This window comes from Cervus elaphus, chromosome 10 (assembly GCF_910594005.1).
Source record: "Cervus elaphus chromosome 10, mCerEla1.1, whole genome shotgun sequence".
NCBI classification, from domain to species: Eukaryota; Metazoa; Chordata; class Mammalia; order Artiodactyla; family Cervidae; genus Cervus; species Cervus elaphus.
The window spans coordinates 30786664-30803369 of NC_057824.1; the positions used below are offsets into that span (position 1 = coordinate 30786664).

Here is a 16706-nt window from a genome sequence, read left to right on the forward strand (position 1 = left end):
ACTTTGGTTACCTTTCACAGGGGCTTCTGCTGCTCTGCCTTAGCCTCTAATTCATTCTTCAACCTGCAACTGAACTGATCTTATACAAAGGTAAGTCTGAATACTTAATTTTCCTTTCATCCCTTCCCTAACTCCTAAATTTGGCTTGTAAGGCACTGATGCTTGCATTCCACTCTAATCTCAATCTCATCCAGCTCCATCTCTTCCCATTCTCCCTGAGATGAGAATTGAGTCCTCTAAGAATCTTTTATTACTGCTGGTGGCCTTCACACACAGTGTTTTCTCTAACTAAATCAGTCTGCCTTCTTTCTCAGCTTAAATGTTACTTCCTCCCCAAGTCCTTTTCTGATTCCTAGGATTAAATTAGTGGCCCTGCTGCATTATTTTAAGCACCATGTACATGCACCTCCAGTCAGCACACCATGTTGCTGTTCCTAGCTTGATGACAATTGTCCCTGCTAGACTTCAGAATCCCTTTGGTCCTAAGAATGCAGAAAACAGGCTTGTCTTGTTCACCATTTCATCCCAACTTACAGCACAGTACCTGGCACAAAGCACATTATTTTGATGGGGTTTGCTGAATAAAAAAGAAATGTGAGGAAGAGTGAAGTTCTGACTCCAAAAGTAACTGTTAGGTTACTGACATTTCCTTCTCAATTTTAAAACTTATTCAGTATAGGAAGGATGAGAAAGGAGATGATACTTGTAGTCCAACTATATGCCACGCTCTGTGCGCTAAGGCTTTTATATACCTTGTCAATCCTTTCAAGAATCTAAGCGGGGCAATCCCCATAACTGAAAAGCTAAGTGATTCAGAAGTTTATGACTTGCCATGAGGTTCCTCGATTTGCAAGTGTTGGGCAAATGATCCAAAACTAGGTCTACCTGGCACTGAGGGTCCTGGTGAATCAAAGCTCCCAGTAATCACCCTGCAGTACAAGTCCACATCCCAGCACTAGCTGACTTAAAATTGAATAGCAAATTTACTCAGTAACTCTGACAACCACATTTTTGACAAATTTTATAGAATTCTGGCAACTTTTCTGTTTTACAGCAAAAGGAAATTTCTAATATCCATTCAACATGATGTCTCCTTCTTAAAAATGAGACATAAATATTTATACAAATGCTAATTCTGTATTCACTTGAATTATTTAAAGCATTCACAGTATAGTATAGCCAACAAAGAATTTGAATATCCAGAACATATAAGTCTTCATTAAAAATAGGCAAGAGTTGAATACTTATAAGATATACAATGGCCACTATACAAATGAAAAGATGCTCAGTATCATTAATCATCTGGAAAATGTAAATAAAACCACAATGAGATACTATTGCACATTCACTCCAGTGACTAAAACTGAAGACCCACTATGGCAAGCACGCAGATGTCAGAAGGAATGTAAAATATACAACCACTTTATAAGAAACTGCTGAACTATTTCAAAAGTTAAACCATATGACCCAATAACTCCAATCCTAGGTATTTATTTCAGAGAAAGGCAAATGTATACCCAACCAAAGACCTGTACATGAGTATCATAGCAACTTTATACATAATAGCCTGAATTTGAAAACAACTCAAATATCTGTCAAAGGATCAACAGATAAACTATGGTGAATTCATACAATGGATATACTCAACTGTAGGAAGGATGGCAATACTGACACATGCAACATAGGGAACCTTAAAAAATAAAATGCTGAGCAAGAGAAGCCAGACACAGAACATACTGTACAATTTATTAAAAAATTTAGTAAAGACAAGTCTAATCTACAGTGATGGGAAACAAATAAGCAGTTGCCCAAGACAGGACAGACAGGAGAAATACCTGGGAAGAAGCATAAGGAAACCTTTAGGGGTGACATAAATGTTCTGTATCTTGATTGTATTGGTGGCTACACATGTGAAGAAATGTCAAAACTGATGAACTATACATTCAACATGTGTAACTATAACTCAAAAAAGCTATTGAAAATAAAAAACCACCTCGTTACCTTTAATTTTCTCCAACAACTGACTCTGATACATCGTGTACCTTAATGCCTGCATCCATGGCCTGACATCATGCTGTTTGCATGAGCGCAAGGCTTCACTGAAGAGTGGGATAAGACAGTCCTGCCAGAGAAAAGTCAAAACCACTGAATGTAAAGAGAATCCTTATATATGACCCCACAGGTCAGCCACTTCAGATCTATTCTAGATTTATCTATCAAACTTTCCTCTACCTTCACTGTATCTTCTAATCACAAGGGGAAAAGACAAAAACCTTTGTTTTTCGAAAAGCAAAAATATTTTTTCAGAATATTAAGTCCAATTTATCAATGCATTTATAACAAAGTGGTCATATTTTAATTTAAAAAAAGGTTATTTTCTATAAAGCAAAAGCTAAGTTACAGAAAAACACAGAACTACCACTTCATAAAAAGATTCTCAAGGATTATTTCCCTTGGGAAGGGTTCACTTTTGGTTAAACTTTCTCCTGTTTGAAGGAGGAGGCACTGTGTCTTCTTTTCAGTCAAATCTGAAATGTATACAATCTGGTATATATTTTCATAATCAACTCCTCTTGCAAAAAAAGAAAGGTGGGAAGGAGGAAAGGAAGGTAGAAAAATTAAGCGACTAACTAGCCATTCTTAGGTTCCATCTTCCTCACATATTTCTCCAATGAAAATCTGCCTGAAAATGGCATTTTGGATTTCTGGATTTAATATTAATAGCTTGTCCAAAAATGCTACAAATGTTATTTTTAAACTTTTTAAAAAAACTTGAAAAACAGCTTCTGTCCACAATAATGCCTATTAATGGTAAGAAGAATATCCTGGTTAAAAATGTACACATACGCACCTCTGTGGAAAGTCTGTTGGAAACTGTGTTCTCCAAAGCAGAAGAGCAATATAGCTGTAAAGTACTTAGGACTGGCAGAGACTGGGAAACCGTTAAAGTAGAAAGTCTCAGTGGTCCAACAGCTATGCGGGAGGTTTGCTTCAAGTACTTCACCACATTTCTGAAACAAAATATTTGCTGCTAATTAACAAAAAAAATTTTCCAACTTGTAACCACTGAAGGGATAAAGCAGTGTGATAAGATGCTACTATACTGGCATCCGAAGAGGGGAAAGAAAAAGGAACTGCTTGTTTTTAAGTAAAATGACATAAGCAAGTCAAGATACTCGTATTTGGGGATATGAAATTTTTAACGTTCTTTAGTTTCAACCTCTGTATATTTGCAAGCGGCATTTACACAACCTACAACTTCTACAACTAAAATGAAGCTATTATAACTACCACTGCGTGATCTGGTGACTGCCTCACTCCCACCAAACTACAGACATTTACCATATGGTACATGTAATACGTTATTACCTCCTTAGAATTAAACTTACTCAGTAATAGACTGCCACTTCTGATCTTGTTCTATGTGGTTTAAAGCAGTTGCCAAACAAACAGAACTTCTTAACAACTGAACTTCAATGGATTTCTGAAGTTCTCTTGGATCTGGACTTAACATGTTAGGAAGCAGTTTTTTCATATCTACAGAAATCAAACAGGTTCCACTCAGTTAATTCATGTTTAATGTGCAAGGGTGACAAGATACTTTGATAGTATTAAAAAAAACAATCACCAATGAGTACCTCCTTTCATGTTTAAGTTCATATTTAAGTTCAGACACTATGATCAAGCATTTCTGATAACATTTTGGGAGGTCTGAGGTATTACTTTATGTGAGGTATAAAAAAAGTATTTTAAAAAGTGTAAAAATACTTCACATAAAATAATCCCTCAGACCTCCCCAAATGAGTTCATTTTCAAAGACTCAAAAATCAGTAAATCAACCTACTACTTAATGGGGCAAACACTGAATTTATCAGATCAATGTTAACACATAAAATATTCACAATATTTAACTTCAGTACTACATTTTTTAAAATGTTCTAGTTATAATAAACAACTTAATTAGTCAACCATATTAAGATGTGAAGCAAGAAAAATATTTAAACACTACTTGCACTTTTTCAAAGAAAATGGCTAGATAGATCTCTAAGTATTACAATAGCCTTTTTTAGTTTGCTTAATTTGAATTAAACTATTTTATATTTGCCAGATGTAAAGAGAACAGCCCTAATTTATTGCTTCATACTCTGCCCCAATAAATGTACAAAAACTTCCAGATTTTCCACTAAAGTATACTAAACCATTTTAAACAATTTGTTCATTAAAATACTTAATTTAAAAATTATCTCAAATACCTATTTTTTCTTTTGATCCTCCAGCAAGTAGACTGATATTTTCTCCTGGTAACAATTCTAGTTGTTCTGTGCATTCAACAAATTCTCCAGATTCAAAACTGCTTAGTGATCTGTAATTAAAATACTGGTTAGCTTGTATTACACTCTCCCCAGGCTGTGGAGTCATTCAAAAAATAGAACAAATTACAGGAAAAGAGGGCAGTTACACAGAATTCCTGTGATGAAGTTCCTTCCACATAGGCCACCATTTTATTTTTATTTTGAAGATGCAACTACCATCTTAATTAGAGTGCAAACCACAAACTCACAGCTACAGATACTCAGTTTAGCATACTCAACCCTCCACATTTCCTTCCTCTTTCTGCAGCATGTTATCTTTGGGGGCCCGACCAAAACACTAACAGTAGAGCTCTGCAGGGCAGCTTAAACGTCCAATTCTTCCCAAGCTACCACTAAATCCCCTGCCTGACCTCACTGCTCATCTAAAGCATAAGCCCCAGCAGGCCTATCTTACTGCCTCAATCTGATATCCTAGTTCTACCTTCTTTCTTTGCTAGTCTCCCTCCTTTTCTCACTTTTCCACTGTTTTACAGAACCTGTTCCTCTTCTTTCAAAGAATTTTTCCTTCCCTTCTCCTCACCTGACCTGAACGTGGTATATCCCTGGAACTCCTTCTGATTGTCTGTCTATAGCTTCAAGGCCAGGATGAGGGCCTTATCATCCTAGCAATCCACTGCCGCTTTCAGATCTATTTTCACTCTATTCCCATTCCTATTACAGCTGCTATCTAACCAACAAGAGGACTTACAGTTTCTCAATTCCCTCTTCTCCACTGATCTCTTATCTTTTCCTATACCTCTCACTGTATCACGTCCTTCACAACTCAGCCTGAATACAGCACTAGAAATGATTGTGCCTGCTTCTACCTTAACGAATCCCAGCTTCTGAGGTGAGCTACAATCACCTGGCATTAATGAACCATCTTGGTGTGCTGACCAACACACTTATTATTTCTGCCACCACAGGGTCTGAGTCCTCTCCAAAGGCAGGCTTGCTCTGTCCCCACTATGCTCTATCATGTCCTTGCACTTTCAGCTAATAACTGACACCTCAGAAATAATTTCCTTGCCCTCTGTGTGTTACTTCAATTAATAGCATCTTTTTCCTCTCTGTTCCTTGACCCCACAGTTCAATGGCCAAATGCTCAGCTCCCACCCTAGCCCCTCACCTCCTCCCTGCTGATAACCTAGCAGAGTGAGCCAGTAAGTCAGATACTTGTTCAAATCCCACCTAAGATTTTCTATCTTACTGGGAGTCAAAATCTTACTTCTATACCCTTATCACCTATTATTTACTCAGCTCTAACCACAGTGGCCTCCCAGGCATTTCCAGAACACTCCAAGTCTAACATCTTTGCGAGAGGTCTGCTTCCTCAAGTCTGTGCTCAAATGACATCCTGATGGTTTTTCCCAACCTAGTCTGCCTGTGTCTGCTGCTCACTAGCTCAGCTCCTCGAGGGTTAGAATGTGTGTCTGTTGTACACAGCGTTACACCCCACTGGCTGGCACTCAGTACATGTTCAATGGAGAAATTACCCACTAACTCATTTACTCACTAGAAGCTGAGCTCCCTGATGGCAAGGCTCATGACCCTTATCATCCCAGCCTAGGGTCTGGGACACAGCTTGTACTCAAATTTCAAATTAAGATATTAATTAAATGCTCAAATGAATAAAAGAAGAAAACAAGAAAGGAAGGGAGTTTGATTTACAAATGTCATAAACTCTGTCCTCTTTATAAAAAATGTTTTTGATATATTCACACCTAATTTAGAAATAGTGCCTTCACGTATTATCCCTTCTAAAGCAGTGACAAATTTATTTCATTAAGATTTTAGAACAGGTTCTGAGAATCAATCCCAAATGACTGTTTCAACATACAAATATGTTTTCCCGTTGCGTGAATATCTTCTTCACCTCTAATGTTGGTTTCTCATTGTAGTCATTTTAAGAATGGCAGTATTATTATAATTACAAGCATCTTGTCATAATAAATATAAACAATTTTAATATTCTTCTGCCATAAAACAAGACTTTAAATAAAGTTACTGAAAAATTTTTTAATGGGGTTAAGTATAATTTGTAACTGAAAAGAGATCCTTACTTTATGTAGTTGAAATCCGCCTTTAGGTTGAGAGAAGTGCTACTGGTGCTCTTTTTCAAGTCATGAATAGCATTCTGCCACTCCTGTACTGCAGCCCAATCAGCAATTGAAATGTAGCACTCACATGCTTTATTTCCCAAATAATTTATAACCTCAGGAGAAGAATCAGTTGGTTTGGACAGCACAGTTTTTCTGGATTCACCTAAGTGAAAACATTTCATAAAATAGCAAGAGAGATCCAAAGCAGTTATAAATATTTCAAAGCGAAGAGATATCTAAAAATGTACAGTAAGATCATGAGTACAAATTATTTGACTACAACTTTTTGTTTAAACTTGGAATGCTCACCATTCAAAGAATGCTTGGGGCTGGCACTATTACGCCCGGTATTAGCTAATGTGAGAACGGATTTGTCGAAGCTAGAGATGCAGCAATCGACACCTGTCATGGCACACAGGTGCTCCTGGTACTCCACAGAGGCCTTTTCAAACCTTCAACACAAGTTCAAACAGTCTTATTTTTTAATTATCCACATATTTCATTTCTAAAAACACTGGAAAGAATGAGTTATTCAATAAATTGAGTGGAGACAATGAGTTGATTATTTTGTATGGGCCTGAGCAGGCAAAAAACTAGACCTCTTCCTCACAAAAAAATGAAAATAAATCCAAAAATCATTAAGTGTTTAAGAAAAAAGAAAGTATAAACTAACAGAAAATAGTGCTCGCTTCGGCAGCACATATACTAAAATTGGAGCGATACAGAGAGGATTAGCATGGCCCCTGCGCAAGGATGACACGCAGATTCGTGAAGCGTTCCATATTTTTAAAAAAAAAAAAAAAACAAACTAACAGAAAATACCGTTAAGTATCTGATCTCAATGTATGCAGAGACTCAACAGAAAAATAAACACTAAAATAATAAAAGTTAACAGATTTAATGACACCATAATTTGAAACTTTTGGGTATCAAAAAAAAAAAAAACCCACCATGAATATTAAAAACAAATTACTGATCAAGAGGTTAGATAGCATCAATAATCTTGGTGTACAATAAAAGCTCACAGATCAATAACCAAAAAACCAAGAGGACACAAAGACATAACCTATGTTTTTAAGAAATCACATATGGTCAGTAACATATGGGGAAAGCTCTACTATTAATTATTGATAAATTTAAATTAAAACAAGCATTTTCATTAATATGATGGGAGAGTTCTTGTTTCTCAGTGGCCCTCTCTATTCATAAAGGAGAAGGGAAAGGATTATTTTTATTATTAGGGTTACAAGTTGGAACCATCTTTTATGCAGGGTAAATTAGCAATAATATGTATCATAAGCCTAATGGTCTGTAGCCTTTCTTCTATTAATAGTAAATCAACAAGCATGAATGCATTCAAAGAAAACCATCACAAACATGAGCAAAGAATTAAGTGCCGTGGTGCATTAAGATTAGTAAAAAAAAAAAAAAAAAAAAAAAAAGATCACAAATAATTTTGCTGTCTAACAACAAGGAATGTTAAATTACGGTGCACTCAAAAAATAAAATGTGTTGTTAAAAGTCACATTGTAGAAAGTTTAACAGGGCAAAATATATTTTTTTTTAATACTGTTGAGTAGAAAAAGCAAAATCATGTGACCAGCAGAAACATTGCCATTTCTGTGAAAAGAGGTTAGAAAACTAGATATAAAAGAAAAAGAACTAGAAAGGCATGTACAACAAAACAGTTACCACTAAGAGATGGAATTATGAACCCTTCTTTTATTTTCCCTACATTTTCCATATTTGATAAAACTCACTCAAACATATATAGAGGAATCCAAGGTATGCAAAGAGTCTGTCTAAAGGAATCAAGTAAGTTTAGAGCTAATGAGTGAGAACTCTGGCCATAAAGCGGAATTTGTATCAGATTCTGACATGAAAAGTTATCAATTAAGAATCAACATTAAAAGTAATTAACATTTAATTACAGAGTCAGCCAGTAACACAAAAAAACAACATAAAGAACTATCACCCATTTCCTTCCTTCTAACTTACCTCCCTTCAGCCTGCTGGGCCACTGAATTAATCCAGAGAAGATTTTTTCCAACAACCGAAGATGACCAGACAGCAAGTCCCTGTATAGCCTCAGGACAATGAAGTTCGCACAATGCTTCTACCACCATCATGATAGTTACTTCCAATTCATTTCCCTGAAAGTGGCCATTCAGAAAAAAATCAAAGACTTCAATACCTTCAAAATTCAAATCTCTACTAAATTTACAACTACTGATCACAATCTAAAGCCTGTTTAAAGTCAAATTTATTTAACAATTACTTTTACAATAATGAAATTACATTAGAATTTCCTAAAATGTTATGTATACTGTAGATATGAGGGGGAGGGGACGCTGATGGACTATAATAAATAGCACTTGGCTGTTAATCTTTACAAAATAAAAAAAAACTTTACCATTTCAGCTGTGGCATCTTTAGGAGTAACACATGAAGTAAATACAAAGCAAAAAACTGAATAACCATGAATCAAAGAATGCCTAATTTTATGTCTTTGCATATTGTGTATTAACTAGTAAACATTTACAGATTTTGGATTCTACTTATTTAGTAACCCCACCTACAAGCCAGCACTTTTCCCATATGTTATAATGTTATCAATATTGTATTTTTACATATAATTATACTTTCCCGTACACAATCATTACAAGTGATTATAAACATTTTCTTATATACACGAATTTCTTAGAATAACTTTTAAAGTTCCAACCTTTAAGCATAAGTAATGAATATTTTCACATGTTCTAAGTAAAAAATATAAATAGGCAACTTTGGAAGTTACTGCTTGTATAAAAATATTGGATGAAAAGCTTTAAAAACCAACAGAACCTTTAATTTATTTTATCCAGACTGTGTGCTCAGTTGCATCTGACTCTTTGCAGCCCCATGGATTGGAGCCCACCAGACTCCTCTATCCATGGGATTTCCCAGGCAAGAATACTGGAGTGGGTTGCCATTTCCTACTCCAGGGGATCTTCCCAACCCAGGGATCGAACCCCAGTCTCTTACATCTCCTGCACTGGCAGGCAGATTCTTTACCACCAGTACCACCTGGGAAGTTCCTATCCAGAGATTAGATCACAGCAAAGGAATTACCCGCAAGTTTTTCTAATTAACAGATTTAACTAACTCCAGACACACCACTTTACCTGAGATGGATTTGTCTTCATTTCTGTAAGCAAATCAAAGCCATGTCTCACTGTCACAGCAGGCTGGCCTGCCAACAATCCAACCCTCATGATGGAGAGTCGGATCCGAGTCAGCCAGTCTTGACAAGTTTGGCGATTGGTATAGAAAAAAGTCCTAATGACCTTTAGAAGAGAAAGAAGAGCTCAGGACTGGTTCAAATTACAGGCAGAAACGTCTGAAATACACATAAAGCATATATACAAGTCTACTGTGATTTCAGCTCTGCACACACTGCGAGGTTTGACCACAAAACTGCTGTGAATCAACATCCAGCCCACTGAAACCAACCTTGGGAGGCGATGTTAATGCATTGGCGCATCCTTCATATGCATTATACATTAACTTCTCCAGGTTTTCCAGATACTGCAGAAGAAGCACAAGTCTAAGCTGGTTGCTACTGTGGCCTTCGTCATTGTCTGCAGTTGTCCACTGACTAACATCTTGATCGGGGTTTAATGTGTGAGCTGCAAGACTTCTAATGATACCTACAACCAAAGACAACATTCCACATTTAAAAGGAGTCTTCAAAGATTCTAGAAGTTCTTGGAGATAATTTCACAAATTCACATTTATCAAGTATCCTTTGCATATCCATCACTTAAAAACAAAACTCCCAATAAGATCTTCATTTTTAGAAGAAAAAGTTGTCTTCTCCACACAAATTCCCTAAGTTTGTGAACAAACACATATGACACAATTATTTCAGTTCAGTCAGTCGTGTCCAACTCTGCGAACCCATGGACTGCAGCACGCCAGGCCTCCCTGTCCATAATCAACTCTCGGAGTTTACTCAAACTCATATCCATTGAGGCAGTGATGCCATCCAACTATCTCATCCTCTGTCACCCCCTTCTCCTCCTGCCTTCAATCTTTCCCAGCATCAGGATCTTTTCAAATAAGTCAGTTCTTTGCATCAGGTGGCCAGCGTATTGGGAGTTTCAGCTTCAGCATCAGTCTTTCCAATGAATATTCAGGACTGATTTCCTTTAGGATAGACTGGCTGGATCTCCTTGCTGTCCAAGGAGCAAGCATGTTTTAATTTCATGGCTGCAGTCACCATCTGCAGTGATACTGGAGCCCAAAAAATAAGTCTGTCACTGTTTCCACTGCTACCCCATCTATTTGCCACGAAGTGATCGGACCAGATGCCATGATCTTAGTTTTCTGAATGTTGACTTTGAAGCCACCTTTTTCACTCTCCTCTTTCATTTTCATCAAGCGGCTCTTTAGTTCTTTACTTTTTGCCATTACGGTGGTGTCATCTGCGTATCTGAGGTTATTGATATTTCTCCTGGTAATCGTGATTCCAGCTTGTGCTTCATCCAGTCCAGCATTTCTCATGATATATGATGATGTACTCTGCATATAAGTTAAATAAGCAGGATGACAACATACAGCCTTGACGTACTGCTTTCCTGATTTGGAACCAGTCTGTTGTTCCATGTCCAGTTCTAACTGTTGCTTCTTGACCTGCATACAGATTTCTCAGGAGGCAGGTCAGGTGGTCTGGTATTTCAATCTCTTGAAGAATTTTCCACAGTTTGTTGTGATCCACACAGTCAAAGGCTTTGGCATAGTCAATGAAGCAGAAGTAGATGTTTTTCTGGAACTCTCTTGCTTTTTCAATGATCCAATGGATGTTGGCAATTTGATCTCTGGTTCCTCTGCCTTTTCTAAATCCAGTTTGAACATCTGGAAGTTCATGGTTCACATATTGTTGAAGCCTGGCTTGCCGAATTTTGAGCATCACTTTGCTATCGTGTGAGATGAGTGCAATTGTGCGGTAGTATGAGCATTCTCTGGCATTGCCTTTCTTTGGAACTGGAATAAAAACTGACCTTTTCCAGTCCTGTGGCCACTGCTGAGTTTTCCAAATTTGCTGGCAAATTTGTGAACAAACACATACAACACAATTATTTAATAAAAGCTTATTCTAACAAACATATCTAGATTAACTGATAAAGTACTAAAGGAAAAAACTGTGTACTCTCAAAGTTCTGTTTTAATGAAGATAAAAAATCCATTATTTCTTAACGCAAGCTTGAAAGTATTTACACTGCAAAGTCTGAAACAGTGCTGAGTCAATTACCTTCAATTGTTTGGAAGGTATCCTGAGCTCTGCCAAGTGGGGTCCTCAGCTTAGAAAGGACAGTGAACTGTGCTGCTTCCCAAATAGCCCACTGCCAGAGGACAGCATCTGTCTTTAGAAGATTGCGGGGAATCGTTGATTGGTCACGTTTATCCAATCTCTGGCAGCTGTAGAACAATCTTTCTAACCAATTGTCCTTCCTGGAAAAAGCAGTTTCATATTTAAAAACAACTTCATTTGAAGAAAAAAAAGACAATAACAAAAAACAAACGGCAAGGGAAATGGGAATATGGGACTTTTCCCCTACTTCAAAAAGGCAAACCTATAAAACTGGGAGGCATTATATCCCCACCTCTCATTTTAAGGTCTTTTACAGCTGAAATAGAGTTGGGTACAGTGTGGACAGATTATTAGCGTAAAAGGCTCATGACAGTTTGGCTATCAGGATAAAATATTCACTACAAGTAAAAGTCTCCAGAATGTCTACACCCTCAGGCCCCTCCCCAAGGCACTGATGACTAGGTCAGATCAGTTATATGTCAACCACATTTCACCTTTACTATAAATTGTAAAGCTCATTTTTATCTCTTCAGGTGCCATCTTCAAAGCAATTCCTCCTATTAAAAACTTAAAACAACTCATTTGAAAAGAATATTACTTTCTATTCTGCTACCCCTGATGTATTTTCTCCTCTAAACTGGGCACAGGGTTAAGACATTCAAATATATTTAAATTATTTTTCCTAGATGAAAGAGTCAAAGAAAGGTCTTACCCTGTTCTATGAGAGTTTCCATACAAAATAAAACTAATAACATCAGAGAAATCTTGTGGGTGGAATGTGTTACTTGGTGCTTTACTCATGTGACTTCTTAATGCTAAAGAAATTTCTTGAATTTCGGTGTGATTATTATTGCTGCAGACAGAAAATAAAGTCACTGTTATACAAAATCTTCCAGTTAAAAGGTTACCTCCTGCTGTAAATGCAATGCTTCCTTGTTAACTAAATCTGACAGTAAAAATGGATAAAATTAAGACATTAAAAATAAAGGTTACTAAAACTTTGAAATTTAAAGTTCTTAAATCACCAAAATTAACCCAATTAAAAACTATAAAAGAATGCAATTTAGTTTTACAAATAATAACTACTGAGAAACACATTTTGGCACTTTAAGTATTATTCTGTAGCAATCATCATAAGCTTTATAAAAATTACAAGTTTTTGTTATTTTCTTCTAGACCTGCATGATTTGATTCTTTGCCATCTCTTCAATCATTGAGAAGCACCACAAAGGATGTGATGTTAATTCACTGAGAGACAATTTGTCTTTTCCTAAACTAAACATTGTGGGATGTCTTTGTATTGATACAGTTGTTATACCTCAAGACAACATCTAAAGGGATTGACTTCAACAGCTTTCCAAATGCTTGTCGAATACGAGTTCCACTATGGACTAGTTGAACACGGCAAACATCAACACACCTACAAGAAAATGAAACAGATAATACAAGTGTGGCAATATTTATAGGTTATTAGGGCCAAGGTCAAAACAGTGGATCTAATTTAATCCATACCTCTGTAGAAGATCATCTGGTAAGGAAGAAGACAGTGCATGTAGACTGCTGCATGCTTGCAGACAGATATTCACATCTTCAACAAGAGCTGTTAAAAATTTAAAGACACTTTCAGCTTGCCAGAAGAAATTATATGCCAGTACATCATAAATTTCTGAACACATTCACTTCAATAAACATTGAGTGATTACTATGGATGAGGGGTTGTTCCTGCCTGGAACCCTATCTCACTAGCAGTAGTAACATTTGGGAAAATGATATAACACTCCACAAGAATCTACTTAGGGTGACTAGTCTTCACCCAAACCTTTCTCTGAAGTAAATTTTAAAAGTACATAGAATGTATAAACAATCACATAAGCTTAAAAATGTTAACAATCACTTTAAAACAACTTTTTTTCACATACTAAGACTGGCAAAAAAATTAAGACAGATTACACCTTTGTCATTAAAATGGGGATGACACATTTCCACTCCAGAAAGGCACTCAAGTGACTATCTTTCTCTCATCATCAAAGATGTCTTTTAAGCACTGATTAACAAAAATTAAATAATCACAGAATCTTACTGTTGGCTAAAAGGCCTTTGCAAAATTTATGGAAAGATGGAAGAGAGAATAAAGGTGCGTATGTTTCAGACTTCTTCATTAAAACAGCCACTTCCAAAGCCCAGGTCATTAACAGCTTCCTGAAACATAAAATACACAGTTGATTTCACATTAATAAAAACTAAAAATAGAACAACAACTTGAAAAATCTATTCTTTTTACATTAATTTTCTTTTGGTTTTTTAAATACTTCAAGAAATAAGAAACAAATATTAAAAGTATAGAAATTCCTCTGACAAAACTGTCTTTTAAGAAAATCTCCCCCAAACTAGCATAAATTGTAGCAAAGAAAATTCTAAAATCTCTATAAATACATTCATCTATAAAATATTGCAGAAGGGAAAGGTTTCATGTAATTCTTTCAGGAAACAAGAAATTCTAGACTAAATAATAAAACAAAATTTGAAGTGTTTTCATAAAGATGAAGCTGCTCTATATCCCAAATGATAGTCTTCATTTCTTTTTCTCAAATTAACCAAAAGTTAGAACCAACATTATAAAATATTAGTTACCTTGTGTCCTGGTTAAGATTATCTTTCTTAAGCAATATTCCCAGGAGATTTAAGATAATCGAGAAATGTTTTTTTGTAGCTGTAGTTACAGTACTAATAACGGCACCATCAAACAAGGACGGGGATGATGAACTAAGACTACTAGATATAAAGTGGTCATGCCTAGAAGACAAAATTTGGATCATCTTGTCAATTCTCATTAAAAAAAAAAAAAAAAGCAACTCCAAAGTTCAATCTACACATGTTACACTGTATACTCTAAAGGGTCCATCCTCCCTTAAACAACCAATTCTGAAGCAGTATGTGCAGACACATTACCTGGTACAATGCGAGTACAGCGTGTAGAGCACTGCGTACTGAACGGCAGGGAAATGAACAGCCAGCTCGCCGTGCACGACCATCAGATTCTTACTCAGGAGAGCAAACACAGTTGGAGACAGGGCCCACATCTGATGACGTACCAAAGAAATTTAAATGTTTGGCTCCTCCAAGACACACATGACCATACAAAATGCTTATCCTTCAAAATATATCTGCACATTTTTAAAAATTAAAATGACAGATTTAAATTTGGAAACAAGCTAGTACACTAAACCTGGGATCAGCAAATACTTCTTGAGAAGATAAGAGAGTAAATACCTCAGCCTCTGCAGGTTATGTGACACCTCTGTTACAATGTCCAACTCCTCAACTTTGCCACTGCAGTGAGAAAAGTTACAGACAAAAAATAGGAATCAAAGTGGCTATGTTCCAATAAAAAGTCTTTACAAAAAGAGGTGATGTTTGGTGATGGCTGCACAATTCTGTGAACATACTAAAAATCACTGAATTGTACACTTTAAATGGGTACTGTACAGTATGTGAATTATATCTCAATAATTAAAAGAAAAAAAAAGAAAGAAAGAAAAAAAAAAGCAGTGGACAGCTAGATTTGGTCCATGAACTGTAATTTGCTGATCCCTGGTCTAAACAAAAGCCCCTGCACTCTTCAGTGTAGTAGATCATATTACCTCAGTTTTCCATATACCATAAATGGCGAGTTGCCCTCTCCAGTGGAAAAAAAGGGCAAATCCTGCCACTCTAAGCCTTTACCATTCTTCCCTTTCTTTCCATTGCTAAGATACTCCTTTCACCTGACCACCCTGTCCCTACTTCCTCTCACTTTCAGAGTGTGGAATATAAACCTCAAATCTGAACACAATGTGAATTTCTCAACAACCAAATTTTAGAATGTGAAAGAGGAGTCAGCTGCAGCCCAGCAATGAGGGAAAGAGCAGTCACTGGGGGGACACAGGGCACCTGATCTAATATGGCCAGCATACAAATACAAGTATCAAATCTTGAGTTTTCCCTCCCTTCTCTCAGAAACACTAACCCCTTAACTATATTCCATTACTTTTCATTGTAAATAATGCTTTTCAATTCTGCAAAGTACCATAGGAGGGAGAAATATACCCTGACACCTCAGTTGGTAAAGAATCCACCTGCAATGCAGGAGACCCCGGTTCAATTCCTGGGTCGGGAATATCCGCTGGAGAAGGGATAGACTACCCCACTCCAGTATTCTTGGTCTTCCCTTGTGGCTAAGCTGGTGAAGAATCCACCTGCAGTGCGGGAGACCTGGGTTCGATCCCTGAGTTGGGAAGATCCCCTGGGGAAGGGAAAGGCTACCCACCCCAGTATTCCGGCCTGGAGAATTCTATGGACCGTATAGTCCATGGGGTTGCAAAGAGTCAGACACCACTGAGCGACTTTCACTTCACTCACACACAGCAATTATTATAAATCAAAAGCAGTCACTTCAGATTTCTTAAAAGGAATGAAATCTTTCTTCCAAAATAATATGTGAATGTTCCCAAAGAAAAGTGGGTAGTCAAAAAATAAGGGACATACGGAAGCACTAACTAGTGGGAAAAGGAAAAGAGTATCAGGGGAAGAAGGGGTTGCATTTTAGAACTATACAAACTTGTCCTGTGGAAAATGTTGACAAGTTTACTAAAAGCATGCTCGAGTAAATGGGAGACGGCATTAAAATACAATTTCAAAAAATAAAAAGGATATAAAAAACTTATCAAAGAAGGCAAGAGCTAAACATAATAGCACGAAAATATTCTCGTCAATTTTAGTTATCCAAGCATGTCCAAAATATGGCCGTTTGTTCTGTGTGATGCTGTAGACACACCGCCTTGATAGTTAATGAAACATGTTATCATGCAATGAGGAGAGGCTCAAAGGTGGATAAAACAAAGCCATTACAAGTAAATACTC

The 16706-nt window shown here is 36.7% G+C and overlaps 1 protein-coding gene and 1 non-coding gene across 4 annotated transcripts in view; one reads left to right on the forward strand and one right to left on the reverse strand.

The window, feature by feature from the left end:
- SMG1 (SMG1 nonsense mediated mRNA decay associated PI3K related kinase) overlaps nt 1-16706 on the reverse strand; it is a 97621-nt gene that overhangs the window by 36876 nt on the left and 44039 nt on the right. For all 3 annotated transcript variants that reach the window (XM_043914412.1, XM_043914413.1, XM_043914414.1), the window contains 16 exons: nt 14757-14887; nt 14439-14600; nt 13888-14006; nt 13320-13407; nt 13126-13227; nt 12520-12660; nt 11748-11947; nt 9947-10143; nt 9619-9780; nt 8453-8607; nt 6764-6906; nt 6416-6617; nt 4254-4363; nt 3390-3537; nt 2852-3011; nt 2002-2122 (listed from right to left, as the gene is read on the reverse strand). In XM_043914412.1, coding sequence (XP_043770347.1) covers nt 2002-2122; nt 2852-3011; nt 3390-3537; nt 4254-4363; nt 6416-6617; nt 6764-6906; nt 8453-8607; nt 9619-9780; nt 9947-10143; nt 11748-11947; nt 12520-12660; nt 13126-13227; nt 13320-13407; nt 13888-14006; nt 14439-14600; nt 14757-14887 — 2341 coding nt within the window. The remainder of the gene's footprint in view (nt 1-2001; nt 2123-2851; nt 3012-3389; nt 3538-4253; nt 4364-6415; nt 6618-6763; nt 6907-8452; nt 8608-9618; nt 9781-9946; nt 10144-11747; nt 11948-12519; nt 12661-13125; nt 13228-13319; nt 13408-13887; nt 14007-14438; nt 14601-14756; nt 14888-16706) is intronic.
- LOC122702394 lies at nt 7136-7242 on the forward strand. The gene has a single exon (XR_006343253.1). It is a non-coding gene; the product is annotated as a U6 spliceosomal RNA (small nuclear RNA).